General features: G+C 43.5%; 1 protein-coding gene across 2 annotated transcripts in view; it reads left to right on the forward strand.

Annotated features, from left to right (window-relative positions):
* TBXA2R (thromboxane A2 receptor) overlaps positions 1-24,369 on the forward strand; it is a 151,428-nt gene that overhangs the window by 120,106 nt on the left and 6,953 nt on the right. For both annotated transcript variants that reach the window (XM_066574199.1, XM_066574200.1), the window contains exon 2: positions 154-1,127. In XM_066574199.1, coding sequence (XP_066430296.1) covers positions 285-1,127 — 843 coding nt within the window. In that variant the 5' untranslated portion in view covers positions 154-284. The remainder of the gene's footprint in view (positions 1-153; positions 1,128-24,369) is intronic.

Below are 24,369 nucleotides of genomic sequence, written 5' to 3' on the forward strand. Positions count from 1 at the left end.
AGTAGAGCAAATTGTGATTGTTCTCAGTATCATATCTACAAGATTACTTGGTTTCTCTCACTGAGAACAATCACACATCACACTTTGTTTAATAGTTTAATTGTCCATTTTTCAATCTCAATTAAACATGAATATCTGTGCCTTTTCTTTCAGGTTTTCATCAGCATATGAATTCCTTAATGAACAAAGATGGAAAGCACGACAGATTTATTAATTCCGCAGAGAATAATAGAATCTTAATTCCTATTCTACATATATAAAGCATCTTGTCAGAGGAGCCAAGTATGTGCATTGGAAACGGAGTGGACACAAGTTTATGCCCCACAATGGATACAGAAGGAACACTGTCATCACCTGTAGCTTCCTGCTTCCGATATATTAATATGACTACTTCTGTGGGTGGGCAAAAACCTATTACCTCTTTGTGGTTCTCCACAATTTTCTCCCTAATTGGTCTTTGCTCCAACCTATTTGCTTTTTGTGTCTTGGTCAACGCATCCAAGAAAACGCGAAGTCGTTCAAGGTCTTCTTTTTTAATTTTTCTTGGGGGGTTGGTAGTCACAGATTTTATGGGTCTATTAGTGACTGGTATTATTGTGGTGTCTTATCATATTACTCAGTTTGACTGGCAGATTCTAGATCAAAACTGTTATCTCTGTAACTTTTTGGGACTATCAATGATTTTTTATGGACAGTGCCCCCTTTTGCTTGGTGCATCTATGGCTGCTGAAAGATTTTTTGGAATTACTAAACCATTTTCACATTCTGCCAATATTTCAAAAAAGAGAGCATACTGTATTGTGGTTATGGTGTGGTTTTTTGCTTTCTTTTTAGCTTTATTTCCTATAATGGGCATTGGACGTTACACCTTACAATACCCAAAGTCCTGGTGTTTTTTAACTTTGCTGCAGGACCCAAGGAACAAAGCCTTTGGATTAATCTTTTCCTTGACCGGCATATTTGCTGTCTGCCTCTCTTTCATTTTGAATACAGTCAGCGTTGTGACCCTTTGCAGGGTTTATCATGACCGTGAGTCTGTCCAAAGACGCCGAGACAGTGAAGTAGAAATGATGGTGCAGCTGCTTGGGATCATGATAATTGCTAGTGTCTGCTGGCTTCCATTACTGGTAAGTTTCTGCCTTTCACAATTGCTAGGTTTTGTATCAAATTAGTGAATTCAAAATTGTTCTGGCTCCTGCACAAGCTGTGGTGGCACCATTTCTGTTCTACTTATGAACAGTCACCTAGCCTGTTTATATTCACTTTGGATTGCGTATTCCAATTATTTAAAGTTTTTTGTTCACAGAAAGAAAAAAAAAGTGAGATTCCTCAGTTGTTGATACATTTTAGTGGCTAACTGAAAAGATGATGAAAAGGTGAACTTGCACATTTAAAGGGGTTGTCACGCAGAAGCAAGTGCAGTTATGCACTTCTCTATGGCCATATTAATGCACTTTGTAATATACATCGTGCATTAAATATTGGCCATACAGAAGTTATACACTTACCCCGTCCTGGTGCTGGCGTCCCCGTCTCCATGGCGACGACCAAACTTCTTCTCTGGTCGCTGGAACAGTCGCGCTTGCGCAGAGAGGAATCCTCTTCTGGATGGTCCGGGCTCACGAGCTGCGTCCTGGCTCCTCCCCCTTCTCAGCGTCATCGCATAGCTCCGCCCCGTCACGTGGTGCCGATCAGCCAATGAGGTGGCTGGAATCGGCAGTGGAGCTCAGACAGCAGAAGAACATCCACAGTGCACCATGGGAGAAGACCCGCGGTGCACCATGGGAGAAGACCAGCGGCAGCCATCTTGGAAAGAAGATTTTTTAAAGTTGCTGAACGGGGATTCAGGTAAGGGAATTTTTTTTTTTAATAACACCTAACAGCAGTATTCCTTTACAGGTACTGGGGGCCTGGGCAAAAAAAAAAATTTCTCTTTAAGCGCGGGACAATCCCTTTAACTCTTTAATCCCATGGGCTATTTTGGCTCTTTTGTCAAACACCACAAAATAGTTAATAAATAACATTTCCTATAAGCCTACTTTTATTTTTTAAGTGTTATTTCATTTTTTTAGGACTCAACAAAGTATAGACGTTTAGCAGTAATTTTTCACATTTACTAGCAAATTTCAAAAACTGTTTTTTAAGGACCAATTCAGTTCCAACAAAGCTTTTCAGGGCGTATATTTTAGATTATCCCATGAATCACTTCATTTTAAAAACTGCACCCTTCAAAATGGTATTTAGGAACCTTCAGGCCGTTCACACCCAAAACTTTGCTGAGACCCTTTAGTCCTCTCTGTCCCCTATCTTTCTCCTCTCCTGCCCCAACATGGCTGCTGCATATTACTACACCACCCTCAAACAGGCCCTGGATGAAGCTGCACCACCTGTGACTCAAGCCGTCCGACACAGACCTCGACAACCCTGGCTCACGTGTTAAACGTGCTTCATCATGCAGATTTTCTCCACTTCAAACTCATGTTCAGAACCTACAACCTAGCCCTCCACCATGCAAAACAAACTTACTTCACTTCCATCATCTCCTATCTCACTATCTCACAGCCCCAAATGACATTTTGACACTTTCCACTCACTTCTCAGCCCTAAATTGCAGCCCCCAGTGATGGATCACAGTGCTGAAGAGCTGGCTGCTTACTTCAGAAAGAGAATCAATGTCATACGGCAGGAAATAACCTCCCAATCCCAGACTAGCCCCGACCCTAGTCTCATCAGTACTGCATCTAGCTCCTGCTCACTGTCTGTACTCAGACCAGTGACAGAAGAAATAGTCTCCAGATTACTTTCCTCAGTTGACTTCACCACCTGCGCTAGCGACCCTCTCCCCTCACACCTCCTCCAGTCCCTCTCCCCAGTTGTCATCTCTCACCTCACCACTATATTCAACCTCTCTCTGACCTCTGGCATTTTCCCCTCCTTATTCAAACATGCTATCATATCCCCACTGCTAAAGAAACCGACTCCTGACTTGACTGATGCTGCCAACTAGCGATCCATCGCAAATCTCCCAAATTAGAATGCCTCGTTTACTCCTGCCTTATAAGCTACTTCTCAGAAAACTCTCTTCTTGACCCCTAACAGTCCAGCTTCCGGCCCTCTGCACTCAACAGAAACCGCCCTGACTAAAGTGTCAAACGACCTCCTGACAGCTAAATCAAGGGGTGACTACTCCCTAGTGAAACTCCTTGACCTCTCTGCAACATTTGAAACTGTTGACCAAAAATTCCTCCACAATATGCTTTACTCTATCTACCTAAAGGACATTGTTCTCTCCTGGTTCTCCTCCTACCTCTCTGACTGCTATTTAGCATATATTTTGCAGGCTCTACCTTATCTCCTTTTCCCCTTGCTGTTGGGGTCCCCCAGGGCTTAGTCTTCGGTCCCCTTATCTTTTCCATCTACACAGCCCCTATTGGACCACCCAGTTATACTCCTCCTCCCGTGACATCACTGCAAAGTCCTTCAGAATGCACTGACTATCTATTCATTGTCTCTAACACTATGTCTTCTCTCTACCTTAAACTGAACATCTCAAAAACTGACCTACTGGTGTTTCTGCCCTCTGCTAACCAACCTTATCCTGACATCTCCATCTCAGTGTGTGGCACCACCATTGCTCCCAGACAGCGTGCCCACTGTATTGGGGTTATATTCGACTCCAAGGTCTCTTTTACCCCTTACATCAAATCCCTTGCCTGAACGTGTCACCTGCACCTCAAGAACCCGCTCTTTTCTCACCATGGACACGCTGAAAATGCTTACCGTTGCCCTCATATACTCTCAGCTTGATTATTGCAACTCGCTGCTGATCGGCCTCCCCTTTGCCAGATTCTTCCCTCTCCAATCCATTCTGAATGCGGCAGCCAGGCTCATCTTCCTGTCCAGATGCTAATCGGATACCTCTGTCCTGTGCCAGTCACTGCACTGGCTGGCCATCAAATACAGAATCCAATTTAAACTCACTACCCTCATCCACAAAGCTCTCCATAGCAACGAGCCACCCTATATTGCATCCCTCTTATCAATCCACCTCTTAGTCTGCGCCTCTGCTCTGCTAACAAAATCAGATTAAGTACCCCTTTAATTCGAACCTCTCATTCCCGCCTCCAAGACTTCTCCAGAGCAGTACCAGTCCTCTGGAACGTGCTACCCAAAACTATCCATGCAATCCCTGATACTCAGAATTTTAGGTGTGCTCTAAAAACGCACCTCTTCAGGCAGGCATACCATATCCCCTAAACCAATCCCCTCTGTACTTCACCTGATAACATGCTCCCTGTCCTGCTGACTGCAATCCCTGCTAGCTGCAATCAACCGCCACCTGCAGTCATACCGATTCAGTCACTATATGCTTTAATTTGACCATTGTCTGTGTGTATGGCATCCCACACTCTCCACCTTGCCATACCGTGCACATCTCCAGCCCCTTTACCTTTTGTATCACCCCATCATTTGTAGTATGTAAGCTCGTTGGAGCCCCTCACCCCTACTGTTTACATCAATTGATTACTACATGTAACCACGGTTTTGTTACTGTTTCCCTGTGTTTTGTGAACGGTGTGGAATATGTTGGTGCTATATAAATAAATATTATTATTATTTAGATATTTCACAGGAAATAAAGAAAAATGCATTAGAAATTAGAACATTTACATTTTTTATTTGCAGATTTTCAAATTTACACTATTTATCCTATAACACAGCAGGAGTTAACAGAGAAACAAAACTCAGAATTTATTACCCAGATTCTGCAGTTTTTAGAAATGCTCCATTGTAGACGTAAACAGAAGGGAAGGAGGGCTATTTGGCTTTTGGAATGCAGATTTTGCTGGAACGACATGTAGCCCTTGAGGTACTATTACATTTGAAGCCCCAAGAATTGACCCCATTTTGGAAACTAGACCCCTCAGACAATTTATCAAGGGGTTAAATGAGTGTTTTGACCTCACAGCTGTTTTGTGAATTTTATTACCATTTTGATTTCCATTTTTCCAATAATATGGAAGTTTAGCCCAGATTTTTAATTTCTGTCAGGGGAAATAGGAGAAAAAGCACACCACCATGTGCTACCCAATTTTTCCCAAGTACAGAAATGCCTCATATGTGGACCTGAACTGCTGTTTAGGCACAGGGCAGGGCTCAGAAAGGAAGGAGTGCTGTTTGGCATTTGCATTTTACTCGACACGCCATGTTGTGTTTGTAGTGCCCCTGAGCTACCATTTGAAACCCCAGGAAGTGACCCCATTTTGGAAACTAGACCCCTTATGGAATTCTAAGGTAACAGGTAAAGTTCCTAATGACTGGAGAATGGCCAATATTGTACCAATCCAGAAGAAGGTAGTAGGAAAGAAACCAAGAACTACAGGCCAGTTAGTTTTACATCAGTAGTAGTTAACCCCTAAGTGACAAAGCCTGTTTGCACCTTAATGACCAAGTCAAATTTTGGAAATCTGATGTGTCCTTTAACATAGAATAACTCTGTAAAAGTTTTGCATATCCAAGTGATTCTGACATTTTTCGCCACATATTGTACTTTATTTAGGTGGTAAAAATAGACCAAAAGAATTTGTGTATATTTATTAAAAGCGCCAAACATGGGGGAAAAAAATTGTCATTTTTCCACATTTTTAATTGCAATGTCAAATATGTGCAAACATACTGTACAAATTTTTGATAAGATATATATTTTATTATTCTGGAAGCACATTGCAAAAACTTTATTTATTTTCTTAACCTTTTTTGGAGTACAAATTTAACATTCATTATTAACTTTTCGAGGAACATTCTGTTTTCCTACATCAAGCCAAGATTGCAAAGGCTCATAGATGTCAGGGCTCATACCCACTGGTGTTTTTTTTTCTCTTGCGCTGTAAGAGCAAGTTAAAACACTCGCCTCGCAGCGCAAGAAAAACGCTGTGATATCACCAGTGTTTTCAATGGGGCCAGCGGTAGCAGCGCTAGCCCCATTTAAAACATAGGGAAAATATTGCTATCCTATTGCTTTCAATGGGGTTGGTGCTGCTGCCAGCCCCATTGAAAGCAGTGGTTTTGTGGCAACCCCCGCAGCATGATTTTCAGGAAAGGGCTTGAAATATTAGCCCTTCCCTGAAAATCATCCCTAGCTGATTAAAAAAAATGAAAAAAAACTTTACTCACCTCTCCGCCGCTCAGACGCATCCTCCATCTGGCTCCCCTGCACTGCTGTCCAGCACTTTCAGCAGACGGGGATTTAAAAACCCCTGCCTCCTGAAAGGGAGTGATGATTGGCTGAGCGCTCAGCCAATTACAGCCGACGCTTAGCTATTCATTCATGAGTTACAGCCAGCGCTTAGCTATTCATTCATTCAGCACCGACCCATTGAAAGCAATGGAATAGCATGCTGGACTTCTGCCACAGCTGTCACAGCAGTGACAGCTTTGACAGAAGTCTGCAATATTCTCCCTATGCTTTCAGTGCTGCTGCCGCTGGCCCTATTGAAAACACTGGCAATATCACAGCGTTTTTCTTGCGAGCTGTCGCAGCGCAAGAGAAAAAAAACCGTCAGTGGGTGTGAGCCATCAGAATGATAGATACCCCCACAAATGACCCTATTTTTTTAAAAACTGCAGCCCTTAATATATTCACTGAGGGGTGTCATGAGTATTTTGACCCAACAGTTTCTTTTTGAAGTTAATGCAATTTAGAGGAGAAAAAATAAAATAAAACTCCAAAATTGATACCCCTCTTTGTCCTATGTTCCAAAACATACCCATTATGGCCCTAATACTATGTCTCTATGCACAACGGGGCTTAAACCAAAAGGAGCAGCGGGTGGCTTTCAGAACAGAAATTTTGCTTGAAGGTGATTTAGGTCCCATTGCCCACTTGTAGAGCCCTTGAGCAGAGAAAACAATAGAGAACCCAGACAAATGACCCCATTTTAAAAACTAGACCTTAATGAATTAATCTAGGGGTGTAATGCATATTTTGACCCCACAGTTTTGTAATGAATCTAAGCAAAGCCGAAGGCAAAATTACAATTTTCATATTTTTGGCAACTCTGTCATTTTAAAAACAACTTTTTTGGTACAGCACAGATATGAATGAAGACTTTCTCCCCATAATGGATTATTGTACAGCACACATATGAATGAATACTTTCACCCCGTTGGTTAATGACGATCACGTGATTAAGGACTGCTCACTGCATTATATCTCAAAAGAGGGGTAATTACGGAGGCCTGGTTGGGGCAATAAAACTGTGTATCCATGCTTGCGCAAACCCCACAATTTTTTTGGGGGGGTATTTTTTGACCTCATTGGCTGGGTGGGGGTGTAAAACCTTCCCACCTCCTAAGACTCAACAGCTTGCTGAGCTGTGGTGATCTCAAACAGAAGGCGCTCAACAAGCTGCTTCTGGAAATGCAGAAAGGTGAGTGTTCCCAGGACTTCTTGTAAATAACATAGGCATTATAGGTAGCAATCTGAAAAAGGCCACGTAATGTACCACGTACCACACCTTATTTTTGTTTGCATTTCTCGCACTGTTGCATAGTGATGACGTGGGTACCGCAGCCCATAGGCAATGTAATTATACCAGGACCATAGAAAAAATGAGCTCTATGTCTGTGGCCGTTGATCTCGATGGTATAAACCTACCCTCATCTGGATGAATAAGGGATGAAATCACCAATGAGAGACGATTTGCCAACACCATTGCTAGAATTCTGATGTAAACATTTAGTCCTTCCGTAATTTAGGAATAAAAATTATCATTGTTTCATTGCCATAACTTCTTCTGACTCCATAATGGAGAGCTCCAAGTCCACAGTCTCCACCTCATGCAATGGTCGAGGCATATAGTTCCTCTGTGTATTCCCTCCACCTATCCTTGATACACTGTTGGTCATTCAGTTCCTTCCCATTTTTGCCTTTGATTGTGCAGTTGCATGCCAAAAAAGGTTTTCGGGCCATCTTGACCTGTGAGAATAGGTCTTGCATATGGCCTTTCATGGCTTCTGCTTTGAGTTGTTTGCAACGCTCATTCCAGTCCATTTCCTTATGTTTCCTTGCCGCTCGCTGAAAATCGGCATTTAGTTGCCGAACTTCATCTTTGTTGCCGGCCGCTTTTGCCACTCTTCTTTTATTGGCTATTCTGAAGGTTTGCTCGGAAAAACGATAGCATCATTTTTCCTGCTTCTTATAGGTGACATGCTTACTGGCTGTTTCCACAACTGTGGACTCCATATCGTGCCATAGTACCTCTGGATGCTTTTCTGATGATTTAGAGCAGGGGACTGAACCAGATGACCCAGGAGTTCCCTTCCAACTCTACCATTCTAGATCCTGATGTGTCAAGCAGTTTGAAACGGTTTGTTACCTCAACAGTGTATGATTGGGGGATCTTAATACTACGGAATTTGACCTTGATCTTAGCTGCAAGGAGTTCATGATCAGTGCCGCAGTTGGCACCACAAAAGGTTTTTATTGCAACGATTGAACTTCAGCAACAATGAGTACACAGGATGTAATCAATATGATTTTGATGGAGGCCATAGTGGGATGTCCATGTGTGTAGTCAGCGTTTGGGTTGCATAAACCATGTGTTTGCTTTCCTGAGCTGATTTTCCGGCAGAACTGTAACAGGCAATCACTGGCTTCACTTCTTTCACCAAGCCCAAATCTTCCTGTGATGGTTGCTTCTGGCTAGCTGCCAACTTTGGAATTGAAGTTGCCCATAATGTAAATTATGTCCTTCTTTGGTACTTCATTTAGAGTTTTCTGGAAGTCGGCATAAAAATGGTTTCCTCATCAGCATTAGTCGTTGGGGCATAGATCTGTTTGATTCAGATGTTCACTGGCTTACCACATATCCGGATAGCAATGATACGGTCACTGATTGTTCTAAAACGTTCTACTGTCTTTCAGGTCTACTTGTTTGTAATAAAGGCTACTTAATTTCCTCGTGTCTGGCATAGTGCAATGTGAAGTCATCAGGCTGAAAATATCCATTACCTGTCCAGTGCAATTTGCTAATCCTAAGAATATCAATGTTAAGTCTTGTCATTTTGTGTTTCACAATGTCCAATTTCCCTAGACCCATGCCACACACATTCCATATTGCTAGTGTGTGAGCTTTGGTATGGTGCAGTCCTTTTCTTTCATCATGAGGTGCATGAGCAGCTGGGCTTTCCAAGGTCTTTCCCCAGTTGCCTCATGGGGAAAACTCTGACTACTTGTTCTCAGACCTTGCTCTTTCCCAGTGGCATTTAGACAGTCCTTTGGCCTGGGGGGCTCAGCCAAAAATAAAGCACCAGGCATAGATAACATACGGGCAGAGCTATTGCTGCCAGTACCAGTGAAAACCAACACAGTGCTGTGCCAGGCAGTATCGGCATCCACAAAATGGCCACAGGACTAGAAAAGATCTGTCTTTATCCCTTTGCCAAAGAAAGGCAACTCTCAGAATTGCTCCAACTACCAAACAATAGCTCTCATTCTGCATGCAAGCAAGATCCTTCTCAAAACTATACAGGAAAAACTGAGATCAGTAGTTGAAGCGGCACTTCCTGATGCGCAGGCAGGAATTCGGCAAGGACGCGGCACCCGCGACCATATTGCAAACCTGCGATGGACCATGGAAAAAGCTCAAGAATACAAAAAGAATATCTACATGTGCTTCACTGACTACATCAAGGCCTTTGACTGAGTTGACCATGAAAAGCTATGGCAGGCCCTACAAGAGCTGCGCATATTGGCACATCTAATCAAGCTAATAAAATCACTTTATACCAATCAACAAGCCAATGTGAGAACACAGAGTGGGGACACAGATTGGTTTGGAATCGGCAAAGGTATCCGACAGGGCTGCATCCTCTCTCCCTTCCTGTTCAACCTGTATGCGGACGTGATCATGCATAAAATGGACCTGGACAAACTGGGAATCGGGGTGAAAATAGGTGGAAGAAACATCAACAATAATGTGGATGACACAACTTGCAGAAACAGAAACCGATCTGAAGCAGCTGATATATAAGATTAAAACTGAAAGTGAAAAAATGGGCCTCTACCTGAATTCAAAGAAGACTAAAATTATGACAACTGCAAAAAATGGCCAAATTCAAATCAAAATCTTTGACAGGGATGGCAGCTGTAAATTTGGTGTAGTGATCAATTTAAGTGAGTACATAACTATGCCCAGACGTACTGGGTTCAATCCTTAGGTTTTCAATGGCGAGGATTTCCAAAGGCTTGCACGATGGGGTGTAATGTGGCTTTTTGATCATTTGGGCTCTTCTTTTGATTTTGCAGACTGTGCATTCTTGCCACCATTTCTTGATATCATCTGTCATGCCGTTCCAATAGAATCGTTGGCAAATCACGGCTTTTGTTTAATGATCATGGTATGAAAGTAGGACCTGATTGGCATCTCTGCGGGGAATTACTATTTGGTGTAGGCGGTGTCCAAATGTGGGGTCAATGGAACTTCTGTAGATGATATTTTTCTTGAGAAACAACCTCTTTCTCTGTCTCCACAATCACTGCAACTCAGTGTCTATGGATTTGCATCCTGGGATGGCTCCTGTGAGTAAATGTTCTTGTAAGTCACCAAAGATCTGACTGTCTTGCTGAAGCAAAGAACCATTTTTTTAAAGTGTCCTCCGTTTCTGGTGGACGATTAGGAGAAACAGTTTGACAGTTCTGGTAGGCTGCTGTTGGATAAAGTCTGGCATCTCAATGTCCTCCCATGTGTCATCTTCAGGGAATTGTCTTGCTTTTTTTAGGGGAATTGTATTGCTTTTTCCAGTGCAGTATTTGACTTGGAAGGTGAGGTTGGCTTAGCAGGACAACCATCTTTGTTCTAATGTCCCTGGTTTTGCAGAGTTCAGGTAGGCAACTGGGTTATTATCTGTATAGGCGGTAAAGGTAGCAGCAGCGAGGTAGTCCTTAAATTTTTTGGTAACAGCCCAGACTAATGCGAGAAGTTCCAGCTTGAAGGAGCTGTAATTTTGGTAATTTCTCTCAGCGCCTTTCAATGAGCGACTGGCATATGCGACTACCCTTTCTTTGCCCGCTTGTACTTGGCTAAGCACTGCGCCTAGGCCCTGGAAGCTAGCGTCTGTATAAAGCTTGAACTGGAGCGCATAGTCAGGATAAGCAAGGATGGGGGGAGAAGTTAATTTCTCTTTTAATACCTGGAAGGCCTGCTCTTGCTCTTTTTCCCAGTTTATGGCTATGAGTCACTTGAAAGTCTCCTTTGGGTGCCCGCGCAAAACTTCTTGTAGTGGGGCCGCAATCTGCGCAAACTTGGGGATGAAACGTCTGTAATAACCTACAAATCCTAGAAAGCTTCTGATATCTTTTAAGGTTTTAGGATTAGGCAAGTTTTTACTGGCGTTCACCCTATCGGGATCTGGGTATAACCCCTTAGCACTGACGATGTGTCCGAGATAGCGCACTTTAGTTTGCAGCAGGAGACATTTAGATGGCTTTATTTTCAAGCCGTCATAAATGAGCGTCTGAAACACTTCTCTTAGGGGTCGGGTATGTTCCTCATAGGTTTTAGAGTATATATTCACGTCATCAAGTTATAGTAGGATGGATTCAAAATTCTAATGGCCTAAATACCTTTTCATGAGACGTTGGAAAGTACCTGGGGCATTGCAGAGGCCGAAGTGCATGCAATTAAACTTAAATAGCCCCATAGGTGTGGTGAAAGCAGTTTTCTCTCTATCTGCCTCAGTCACGGGCACCTGCCAAAATCCACTGGCCAGAACCAGAGTGGAAAAATACGCGGCAGAACCCAAGGCCGTCAGAGACTCCTCAATGCGAGGTAGAGGGTAGGCATCTTTATGTGTCACACTATTAAGCTTCCTATAATCTAAACAGAAGTGGATGCCTCCATCCTTTTGGGAGCGGCCCATGGACTATGGCTCTCCTGGATAATATGATTGTCCATTTCTTGGATCATATTTTTGACTTGTTGATAGGAGGAAGGCAGGATTCTAATCAACTCTAAAATGTAACGTTTAATAGATATGTATTAAAAAAGACTTCACAACCAAGTCTTATAGAAGACACACGAAAGAAAAAGAATAAAAGATGATCCTTTCCAAAGCCCCCACAGTATTGGGGGACAGCGGGAATAAACAAGAGAACAGAGTTTGTATATATATCCCCTATAGGATTAAAGGCTCTTACACGGTCAGGAATCCAGACAATTGCGTTCTAAGTCTGGGTAAGAGTGTATAGTCACTGTCAGCCTAATTTTATGTCAAATCATTCCTGTAATTCCCATATAGATAAATGGGTCAATTTATATCAGTTTTTTCATGTTGTCCCATATAGGTAAATGGGTCAAGATGATCATTAATCCTCCATATTCTGCATATATATTAATCTTAAATATGGAGATTGGATCAGGATCTAGGCTTAATCCCAGAGTGAAGGGTTTAAATCCCCTATTCAGGATTCAGAAGATTCAAAGCCAACAGATCCCCTATTCAAGATACAAAAAGATTCAAAGGTTCGACGCGTTTCTACTATATATAACATAGTTTCATCAGAAACCAATTTTTGGCAGCAAACAGAACTGCTGAAAAACCCTGTTATGGATCTAATCTAATAGTAGTATCTTTCTTTCTGGTTGGGGGATAGACGATCCTATCAAGCTGAGGCTCCTATACTACAGCATTCACTCCCCACCCAATTCCCAAGCAGCAACAGAAAATAAAAAAGACAGCAGCACCAGCCCTTGTGGTAGGTTTGGCGGCTAACCTACCACAAGGGCTGATTAGCCGCCAACTTATATTAGCACAAGTACTAAGGGTGCACTGTGTAATCATGTATGGGTCCCCGCTTTATTAGGTGCAGTAAAAAGGGTGTACTATGTAGTCCTGTCTTGGTCCCCTATATATTAGGACAATTACTAAGGGTGCACTGTGTACCCATATCCGGGTTCCCTACATATTCAGACAAGTACTAAGGGTGCACTGTGTGCAGCATCTGAGGAACAGGCCCACAGCTGAGGAGATAGCGGGGTAGATAAAGAGCTTGTCCTGGGGCTCTACCATCTAACTGCTGGGGGAGATCACAGGGGGAAAGTAACCGGAGGTTTCCTCTACTCCATTTGTCACATGTGACATCACCATTCCATTCTTGACAATGGAATAAAGTAGTCCACACACAAGGGAAACTTTTTGAAGAAAACCAGGAATGGTCGGTAATGTCCATTTACTGTAAATTGGCAATGTTCAAAGTACATCAACAGGGCTGGCACACATACAAAAATATAAAGTAGTACAACAGGGAGGGTTCTCAGAGTATACCGGACGATCCACAGTCTAAGTTATCTGTGTGATCCCGCTCTCGGCGACTCTCTCTCACTCTCTGCCAGTCCACACTCCTGTTACTTATGCCTTTATCTACCCATGCAGCAGTCCTTCTCTCTCAGTGCTTAGTGGTAACACTGGCATATCCTGTGTAGACTGGTCCCAGGCCAAGCAGAAGGGAATTGCTTGTTGTCCTCCTTTCTCTCCTCACACAGACTGATCAGTGTCTGTGTGGCTCACTCAGCAGAACTTCTCTCTATCTTGCAGACCCCTACTACAACTCCAGACTGACACTTGCAAGTAGGCAGAAGAAGATCTTTGCACTTCATCTTGCAAACATTTATAACAAGCAACATCACGTGACTCACAAGAATAATACATTTTCCAGACATTAACCCATTCAATCCTGCAGAGGTGCAATACACATAATCCAAATGCATACTACACATAAAACACTTGAAAGACAATGGCACAGGACAGACATATAACATTATGTAGGGGCCCCACTAACTCTGGGCTAATACATGTGTAGTCATGTCTGGGTCCCCTATATATTAGGAACAGTACTAAGGGTGTACTGTGTAGCTATGTCCGGGTCCCCTATATATCAGGACAAGTACAAAGGGTGTACTATGTAGTCATGTATGGGTCCCCTGTATATTAGGGCCAGTAAAAAGGGTGCCCTGTGCAGTCATGCCTTGGTCCCCTAAATATTTGGACAAGTACTAAGGGTGCACTGTGTAGTCATGTCTGGGTTCCTATGTATTAGGATAAGTATCAAGGGTGCCCTATGTAGTCATGTCTGGGTCCCCTATATATATATATAGTATAAGGGTATTTTTATTACTCACATTAAAGGGGTTTCCTTTGAAAATATTATTGATGACTTATCATCGAGATAGGTCATCAATATTTGATCATCTGGGGTCCATCGGTCGGACCAGACCGACCAGCTGTTCGGGGGCCCACTTTTATCGCCACAACACAGGGCAGAGAGAAGAAACAGATTGCTACATCCCCTGTGTAGTGGCGGATGCTGGTAATTGTAGATACAACTCTTGTTAAGATCAGTGAGAGCTTGCAATAGCCAGCACTGGCCACTACACAGGGAACGGAGCATTCTGCTTTTGCTGTACCCTGCGTTGTGGCACTGACAGCGTGTGCTCAAACAGCTGATTGGTCGGGGTACCGAGTGACAAACCCTAGATAATCAACTGCTGATGACCTATCTTGAGATCATCAATATTATTTGTCTGGAAACTCCCTTTATCATGAAAAATCTAAGAAATGTAATGGAATAAGGGTGGTCTCTGCGTCCCTCTCAGTCTTTGTTTTCTGTTGGGGTTCTGAAGAAAACTGGACCCATAGAGAGCAATGCATTTTGTTGCTCTCAGTTTGGGTTCAGTTTTACTCTGTTCTGTTCATTTTCAGTTTTTCTGAATGGAAAAGAAATCGCAGCTTGTAGCCTTATTCTTCCCGTCCCGTCCCGTCCCCCCAAAAAAAACGGAATATGCATTAAAGCCAATGACAAAGGGAAGCAAACTAAAGGGCTTCTGTCTGCCTTCAGAGTTTAATATATCCTTTTTATCAGTACACTGCAAATCAGTAGGTCACCCCTGAGGGGGGGGGGGGGGGGGAGGGGGAGGGGGAAGGAAAAGAAGAGAAAGAAGCCCAGAAGCCTTCGGAAGAGGAGGTGACAGGAGATGCCCAGCCACCACCCACCAACCAGGAGTGTGCATTGTGCTGGCTTGGAGGACAAGGGCAGACAAACCTCCTGGAATGTGTGCAATGACCTACATATCCAATATCAGCTACTCTGCCCTCAAAGGTATTTGCATGCATAAGTTCTGCTTCTGTTTGTGATCATTCCACATTCAGTTAAATACTGAGCAGTTTTAAAAGGACTCAAAACGAAGGTGTGAAACCACCTCAACACTTTTCCTAATTCATTGTAGCATTTGTTATGTTTTTTGCTCACTAAATAATTAGGTTTAATTGACATAAAAGTATAAATATATTGTAACAGAGCAGCACATAAAAACTGCTTATTTTGGAGTTACAACTGAGCGACGGCACTCTGATACCACACTACTTTGGATTTATGATGTGAGCTGCCTATATGTGTTAAGCAACAGATCCAGATTCTCTACTTTGTAGTTATTCCAGCAATAAATTCCAGGCCTAAGAAGTAAATGTTTTTTTTCCATATATAGACAGAAAATGTTCTGGTATGTAAGTGCAACAAAAACGTGATAACAGGAAGGTAAATCCTATGAAGCCAGTCTGATTTCACAGTTTCGAGCTACCGGGAGTTTTTTCCTCAGACATTAATAATTGGCACTTTTTAAATTCATTAATCATTCAGTGGAATACAAGGACATTTGCATAGTAATAACAAGAAGCATCAATTTACATACTGATCATGCAGGATCATTCACACGAGAAATTACATGTTATTTGAACAAACATCTCTGGTGATGAATTGTACAGTATTTTCCTGCCATCAACTTTTATTTCTTTACTTGGTTTCTACATTCTTTTTTTTGGTGGCCGGAGCAGTAGCTTCCAATCCTTTCTAGCATAAGGTAGTCTCGGAACAGTCTTAAAGTCATAATGCCCTTGGCCCTCTTCTGGGGTCCGGTGAGAGGGCTAGGTTGGGAGGGTTGGGGAGAGGGTAGGTGAAGTGGATACGTTTACTACAAGAGACAGACCAGGAGGCATTTTTGCCTTATGGTTGGGGTTCTCTGTCCCTTGCTTGCTCTCCTCTCACCGCTAGCCTGCCCAGTGTTCCCCTCAGTTCCTCCACTAGGTAGCATTCTGTATATCTCCGCCTCTGAAAAGTGGAAGGTGAGAAGTCCCTTCCATTTTTTTTTTACAGTAATTTTTATTTGAAATTTTCAAATTTTACAATAATGCAACAAACCTTTAACTGGAATGCATCACAGTCTCATAGTGCACAACAGAAGTAGTTTGCAATGAGTATAGATTGGGGGTAGAGAAAGAAGACAACATGGCTGAAATTCAATTTTTGAATAATCTTCTCCCTATTGTCCCGGTCCAATCTTGAAACAAGACTGTTAGTGGTAAGCAACATAATTAGAGATGAGCGAGTATACTCGCTAAGCCACTACTCGCTCGAGTAATGTGCCTTAGCTGAGTATCTCCCCGCTCGTCCATAAAGATTCGGGGGCCGCCGCAGCTGACAGGTGAGTTGCGGTGGGGAGCGGGGCAGAGCGGGCGGGAGAGAGGGAGAGAGAGATCTTCCCTCCATTCCTCCCTGCTCTCCCCCGCAGCTCCCCGCTCCGTGTCGGCACCTGAATCTTTCGGGACGAGCGGGGAGATACTCGGCTAAGGCACATTACTCGAGCGAGTAGTGCCTTAGCGAGTATACTCACTCATCCCTAAACATAATGCTAAAGGCCTGGCCAGGGCCTAAGCTGAATAAAGGGGGAATTGGGAAGATTTGGGAAAAAGTAGGGATGGGGGAAGGCGTGACTCGTGAGACAGGGGGAGGTTTTCCCATGGGGTGGACACTACTGAAGGCAGCTTCGGGCTATAGGGTGGTAATTTAGAAGGCATTTATTCTTACTTTCACTTTCACAGGGAGTTTAGGAATCTATTACTGTGCAGGGTGAGGGAGTATTCTAGCCATGGGGTCCATATTTTCAAAAATTTCTCGTGTTTATCAGTTAGAATAAAGGTCAGTTTTTCATGTATTAGATACCCATCAATCCTGCATTTGACCTCCATAAAGTCCGAGGAAGCTTTGCGCCATGATTGGGCAATAACTTGTTTCGTGGCCAGGAAAAGGAAGGAAACTATTTTCCTAGAGTCGGGGTGGGTGGGGGGGACACAACGACATTACTTATGCGTTTATTTAACAGCGCCTCCCAAGGGTTTTTGCATATGTTGTGGCCTGTAACTGAGTAAATTAGAGAGTGAACTCTAATCCATAGTCTTTAAACCTGAGGACAGGACCACCAGATGTGGAGCATATCTCCCGAGAAAAAACATCCGCAGAAACAGTTGGGAGAGCGTCCAGGTATTGTGTAGGCTACTCAATCTGGGGGTTAAGTACCAGCAGAACAAGATTTTAAATGAAGTTTCTAGCATTAGTATATTTCTTGCGCTACTGTTAGTAGACTCCCATACCCGGGTCCAGTTTTCCTCGGAAAGCGTTTCACTTAGGTCCCTTTCCCAACACGATATGTACAGTGAAGGGAATGTACCAGTCCTGAGTAAATCTGCGAAATGAGACCTCTTGCATGTGGGTATTTATAGCAATATCTCTCAAATGGAGTTAAAGTTAATGGAGAATATGTGTTCTTAAGGAGAGAGGATATAAAGTGGTTTAGCTGCAGGTATCGGAACACTTCTGAAGGCGGCAATTATATTTTTCTTGTAGGGAAGAAAAAAGGGGTGGTGTCTATTTATTGAGGGCAATTGGTAGACTTTGGAGAGGCCTGACTTCGTCCAACTCCCAAACGACTGGGGTGATTCAATTTCCGGCGGAAACACAGGCTTTCGCAGGAGCAGCATAAGAGGTAGGTGAGGAGACATTAGCTTTCCTGAATACTTTATGGAGTCCCAGATAAGAAGTGAGTGGCTAGTAATGGGATTACTGATTGGGGGCCTATGTTTAGGTGGTACCCATAAGATGGAGTCGGTAGTAGGATGGTGTATGTAATAATTATATGTTTGGCAGCAATGAGAAACACATGAAAGAAAGGTGGGATGTTCTTCAGTAATGTCTGACATCTGTTGCGGTTTGACATGGAGAAGTAGGGAGAGCCTGTTTACACCTTTTTCTACCTTCCATTTAGTTTGGATGTATTGTGCTATTGCTTCCCAGAACAGTTTTGTTTTTGTGCACGACCATATGCCATGCTGAAAATCTGTGGCAGCAGGGCCACATTTTGGACCCTTTACCAGTCGGTCAGGGTTTGCTGCCGTGGCTGGGATATTGAAACCATATATGGCATAGTGCATCATTTTGAAAAAGGACTCCCTCCATACCTTGCTCTGTACATGTTTGTGTATTGTATTGCAGCTCCGAAGAAGCTTGGTCTCTAAGTCGTCGTTTTGTATGACTTTTTTCCATTGTGTAAGGAGTTTGTGTACCTGGCTCATTGAATTTGCCTCTAATGGTTTTCTGTATTGTTGATACTGATGGTGTCGTATGCGAGGGCTCAATGAAGGTGTGAGTAGGCACTTTTTAATGGCATAAAAATATGTACAACTAAAAATTAATTGTAAAATTGCTGAAGTTTAATTACTGCTATAAGAAAGGCTGAGAATTGGCTGCAACATTTACAAACTGTTCATTTGTGTACATATCCTTATCAACAATTTCAGACATATCACTGGGCATTTTAGCATGGCTGAGTCAGCATTAGGCCAAATAATTGTTTGACTGACAAGTGGTCCCCAATAACATTCTTTCCTAGTTTAGCTAAGGAAGGAGATTAGCAGTCCAAAACTTTTCCTATTACTTAACCCCTTAGTGAACACTGAACTGCCTTTTGACAGGTTCCCGAGCTGGGCCTTATGCCACACCACCGTCAAAAGATGGCCTAAATGTGAAATAGAGTCACGGGCCCGGGGGTGTCACAGCTGCAGGCTCTCACCTCCGGAGGTAGGTGGGATTCTGGAGCACACACTGAGGTCTGCGGATTGCAGTCCCCAGTCATTCAATCACTGATATCTAACAGATATGGGTGAATGAATGAAAGTGCATGGCAAATTTGTCTAGTCATTCTGTTATGTGTATTGCACAGCTGCAGCGTGTAATGGGTTAAGTGTTTGCAAGAGTCTGCAGATTGCCTGTGAATGTATCAATTTATGTCCTGTCATGTGGTATGAGTGAGAGTATAAATAGGAGTGTCTGAGAGCGGGAAGAGTCCATGTCTTCTGGGTTCCTGATGAAGAGTGCCAGCTGCATGGTGGTAACTTTAACCCTAATGTAGTGAAGAATGGAAGAGGAGAAAAGGTTCCCTGAATTGCCTGATCTAAATTGAGAGAGGAGGGAGCCCTAACTGGAAAGAGAGCATAAGAGTGAAGTAAGCGGAGTTTTCCCCAAGGCCCAGTGCAGAGGTACTCTTATCAATTGTTCGCACTTGAGCGTCCTAAAGCCTGGGATCGCCGTGTGGAGGTACTCCTAATCAAGTCTGTCTAAATGCCTGAACTTGGAAGATTGTCTACTTTGCCTTGTACTGCTAGAGTTTGTTTAAGTGAAGCTGTTCCAGACCCTGACCGTTCCCAGGGACCTGAGGTACGTTATATCTGCCTGCAGCTCATTTATTCCCCGCCGAAGATCATTTCGGTGTGTATCGGAATGGTGGCATCTGTGATAACTACTATCCCTGTTCTACCATTTATTGGGCATCCCTCTCCTAGGTGTCTGGAAGAGGCCCAGCGCTGCCCTGGCCATGACCATGGCTGTGTGTGTCCCTCCGGGAGGGAGCATGTAAGTACTGCTGTGACAAGCCAGCATCTTACCCTCCCCGCTCCTCAACGTATGCCCTTTGTCCGGGGTCACCCTACGGGACGCTGCAGGACCCTACTTTATCTTGGCGTCACTAAGAACAGAATAGAATCCTCTATGCCGCATCATCCTTTCTGCAATAATGCAAAGACACCAGGGAAGCTGCGGTTTGTAGTCCCCAGGCAAGAGATCGCTATTATCAGTGCAAAGTAAAAAAAATGAAATAAAAAAGTTAAATAAACTTAAAGTTTCAGCTCCCCTCATAGATCAGATCCATGAGGGGAGCTGAAACAATTCACCTCCGTCCTCCATGATGTCCTGCAGCGTTCTTGCCCTTCCACCTGCTGTGGGCTTCTTTGCATGTGCGACAGACATAAATGTTGGGCACATACGCAGAAGCCCAGAGAGCCCGGGAGATTTAAAATCTCCCTGCTGCTGGCTGGCATGTGTAGCCAGGAGTAGGGTGATGTCACTGGAAGCTGCTGTATGCAGTTCCAGTCACATGATCGCCATTATCCAATGGATAAGGGCGATCATGTAAATTAAAAAAAGAGTAACAAAAAGTGTAAAAAAAAAAGTGCAAGTTTGATCTCCCCTCACAGATAATATCCATGAGGGGAGATGAAATTATGTACCTAAGCCCCCAAATTTATCTTTGCACCTTACCCCGGCTTCTGCACATGTCGCCAAAATGGTGGAAACATGTGCAAAAGCTAACGATTGCCGGGGTAATTTAAAACCTCCCTGCTCCTGGCTACCAAATGTAGCTGAGAGCCTGGAGATTTCACGGGGGGCCGTGGTACACGGTCCCTGGTTACGTGATCGACGTTATCCAATGGATCGATCGCTACGTGAACATAAAATGTTTGGCAAAATGGTTGTAAATGTTTTAAGAACCATCGAAGCGAGGATTCGGCTTAAACTGTTCACCGTCCACGGCTTGGTCTTCCACGTTTTGCAGACATGGCAACAGTTAATTAGTGTATATTATATGTCAGTATATTACACCACTTAATACATTATATGTTACTGTGGAGCCTCCAGTATATTTGGTGAATGCTACAGTAATATCTTGTATTTCTGATATACTTTACAGATTGGATCTACTACATAGAGAGAACAGTGTAGCTGCGCATAGCAGAGCTGACTGTGTGTAGCTGCGCATAGCAGAGCTGACTGTGTAGCTGCATGTAGCAGAGCTGAGTGTGTGTAGCTTCATCTAGCAGCGCTGAGTATGTAGAAAAGCTGAGTGTGTGTAGCTGTGTGTAGCAGCGTGTAGCAGAGCCGAGTGTGTGTAGCAAAGCCGAGTGTGTGTACCTGTGTGTACAGAGCCGAGTGTGTGTGTAGCTGTATGTAGCAGAGCCAAGTGTGTGTAGCTGGGGGTAGCAGAGCCGAGTGTGTATAGCTGCATGTAGCAGAACTGAGTGTGTGTAACTGCGTGTATCACAGCCGAGTGTGTGTAACTGCGTGTAGCAAAGCCGAGTGTGTATAGCTGCATGTAGCAGAACTGAGCATGTGTAACTGCGTGTAGCAGAGCCGAGTGTGTGTAACTGCGTGTAGCAAAGCCGAGTGTGTGTAGCTGCGTGTAGCAGTGCCGAGTGTGTGTAGCTGCTTGTAGCAGAGCCGAGTGCATGTAGCTGCGTGTAGCAGAGCTGAGTGTGTGTAGCTGTGTGTAGCAGAGCCGAGTGTGTGTAGCTGTGTGTAGCAGAGCCAAGTGTGTGTAGCTGGGGGTAGCAAAGCCGAGTGTGTGTAGCTGCGTGCAGCAGAGCCGAGTGTGTGTAGCTGCGTGCAGCAGAGCCGAGTGTGTGTAGCTGCGTGTAGCAGTGCCGAGTGCGTGTAGCTGCGTGTAGCAGAGCTGAGTGTGTGTAGCTGTGTGTAGCAGAGCTGAGTGTGTGTAGCTGGGGGTAGCAGACCCGAGTGTGTGTAGCTGCGTGTAGCAAAGCCGAGTGTGTTTAGCTGCGTGTAGCAGTACCGAGTGTGTGTAGCTGCGTGTAGCAGTGCCGAGTGTGTGTAGCTGCTTGTAGCAGAGCCGAGTGCATGTAGCTGCGTGTAGCAGAGCTGAGTGTGTGTAGCTGTGTGTAGCAGAGCCGAGTGTGTGTAGCTGTGTGTAGCAGAGCCAAGTGTGTGTAGCTGGGGGTCGCAGAGCCGAGTGTGTATAGCTGCATGTAGCAGAACTGAGTGTGTGTAACTGCGTGTAGCAGAGCCGAGTGTGTGTAACTGCGTGTAGCAAAGCCGAGTGTGTGTAGCTGCATGTAGCAGAGCCGAGTGTGTGTAGCTGCGTGTAGCAAAGCCGAGTGTGTGTAGCTGCGTGTAGCAGTGCCGAGTGTGTGTAGCTGCGTGTAGCAGTGCCGAGTGTGTGTAGCTGTGTGTAGCAGTGCAGAGTGTGTGTAGCAGAGCTGAGTCCCACCAACTCTTACCCTACCTATCCCCTCTCTCCCCTCCCTCTCTGCAGCACTGCTTGCCTTCATTACTACTCTCTCTCTGCACCACTTGCTTTCAGCACAACTAGCGTCTGCCAGTGGCTAAACAACACGTCACTGTCCCTAGCGGCGTGTGCCCATAGACTTAACATCGGAACTTTGAGCTGAACTGATAGGTCACTCAATGTGTCAAGCTAAAATTTTAGGATGTTACAGCAGTGATGAGGATGTAAGGTATCTAATGACACCAAAATTGTCCACCAAAGGTCAGGCAAAAGCGTCAAAGTGTGATGCAAGAAAAAGCATGCAGGATATTTCATATTAGATTAGTACTATTCATTTCTAAAAGTGCACTGACCCCTTCAGTGGCAGGTTTATTATTATCATGTCATGCCTCACAGGGCAGGTTTTTTAAATGAGTCAACAATGCAATTAAAAAGTACTGTACTACTTTGACAGTTGGTTTTATGGCAGGGAAATCTTCTGGGCTTGCTGCGCTGAGTATGCAGTAAAAACCCCGGAAGAGTTCAGATGATAGCTCAGTGCTCTGCATATTTCAGCACTAGAGCTGTCCACGGAAATCTTCTGGGGTTTAACTGTATGGTCAGTGCAGCAAGCCCCAGAGAGTTAAAGCAGATACAGGTAAAAGCCCAATTACACACAATGATTATTGCTCACAAGTCGTTCAAACAAGCGAAAGTGAGCGATAATTGTTGCGTGTAAACGTGCGGCTGTCATGCACTATTTGTTCACTTGTTACTTATCGCTGAGTTTGAGCCTGCATAAAAAAGGCATTAGATAGTTCACTTTCATTCCTTTTAAATGGCATTCATTCAGTTTTTGAATGACTGAAGGACTTGAGGGGAAGGGTGATTGTTTGCCTTGCTAAAACACAATGATTACTTGTTTAGTCATGCCTACAGAAGGCAATGGCTTTTTTTACACTAATTAAAAACCTCCTGGCCAGAGCTTCCCTTGCATAAACACACGCCCACCTGAGCAAACAACATACATAGATTTTACTTTAGCTAATGAGGAAAATGGAGAGGATTTCAGGTGATTATCTGTATGTTTAATTGTTCAGCATTTTATGCAAGAAGTCATTCATTTGTTCACTGGTTCAAATGATAATTGTTGCATGTAAAAGGGCCTTTACACAATGTTGCTGTATTAAAATGGTAAACAATACAATATAACACTAAACTTATTATTCCACTTTCATAAAGCTCATTTTTTTCTTGGTTGCATAGATCTAAAATTAGTCATTCACATACAATATCAGTCAAACATCTGTACATACTCGTGAATTGTGTGCCTCTTCTTTACTAGGATAACACCGATATATTGATATTTTGTCGTAATGTTTTGTTTTTATGTTTATGTCCTCATATTTATTGCTGACTGTGAATTAGAACATAAAGATCCCGCACAGCAAACTTTACTGTGTGGGAAAGAAAGATTCCTTTATTCTTTCTTATTTATTGTTCTGTTTCGTAAATATACGGCTCCGTTCACCTTATTAGATTTATTTAGTGAGCAAGCCTCAATGGACAACCAATTTTCAGTTGTCAATTGTTATATATGTTTGCCCCACCAGTGGTTTGGTCAAGTCCCAAGGACTGTGACGTTGTATTGACCAGTCACCTATGTCCTATTAACACACTGATGTCAAATTTCTTACAGTCAGTCTCTGGTATTTAATGGGACATTCACAAAACCATATATATCAGTGTCCAGCGCTGTAATTTCAACTTATGGCGCTGTATTAAACGGCTGTATATATATGTCTTGCATTCATTCATCATTCAGTCATACTGTTTACTTGTGAATGGCTTATATGAGGCTGTCATGGATCCACATATAGTTGACAATGTGGAAACTATCAGCCCTTTATTTGCATATTTGTATTCAGCATATCAAGTTATGGGGACTGAGTGTTAGTCTGATGGACTTAAATTTTATCACCCATCAAGACTCTCTTTAACTCCCTTTTTCTAGCAGTCATATTCAACATCTAAAGTTCTAGGGACTGAATATTAATCTGATGGATGTAGATTTTATCACCCATCAAAGCTCTCTTTGTCCCCATCTAATTACTATAGAACACCATCAACGCATTTCTACAGCTAGCATCGG

Source organism: Eleutherodactylus coqui, chromosome 7 (genome assembly GCF_035609145.1).
Source record: "Eleutherodactylus coqui strain aEleCoq1 chromosome 7, aEleCoq1.hap1, whole genome shotgun sequence".
NCBI classification, from domain to species: domain Eukaryota; kingdom Metazoa; phylum Chordata; class Amphibia; order Anura; family Eleutherodactylidae; genus Eleutherodactylus; species Eleutherodactylus coqui.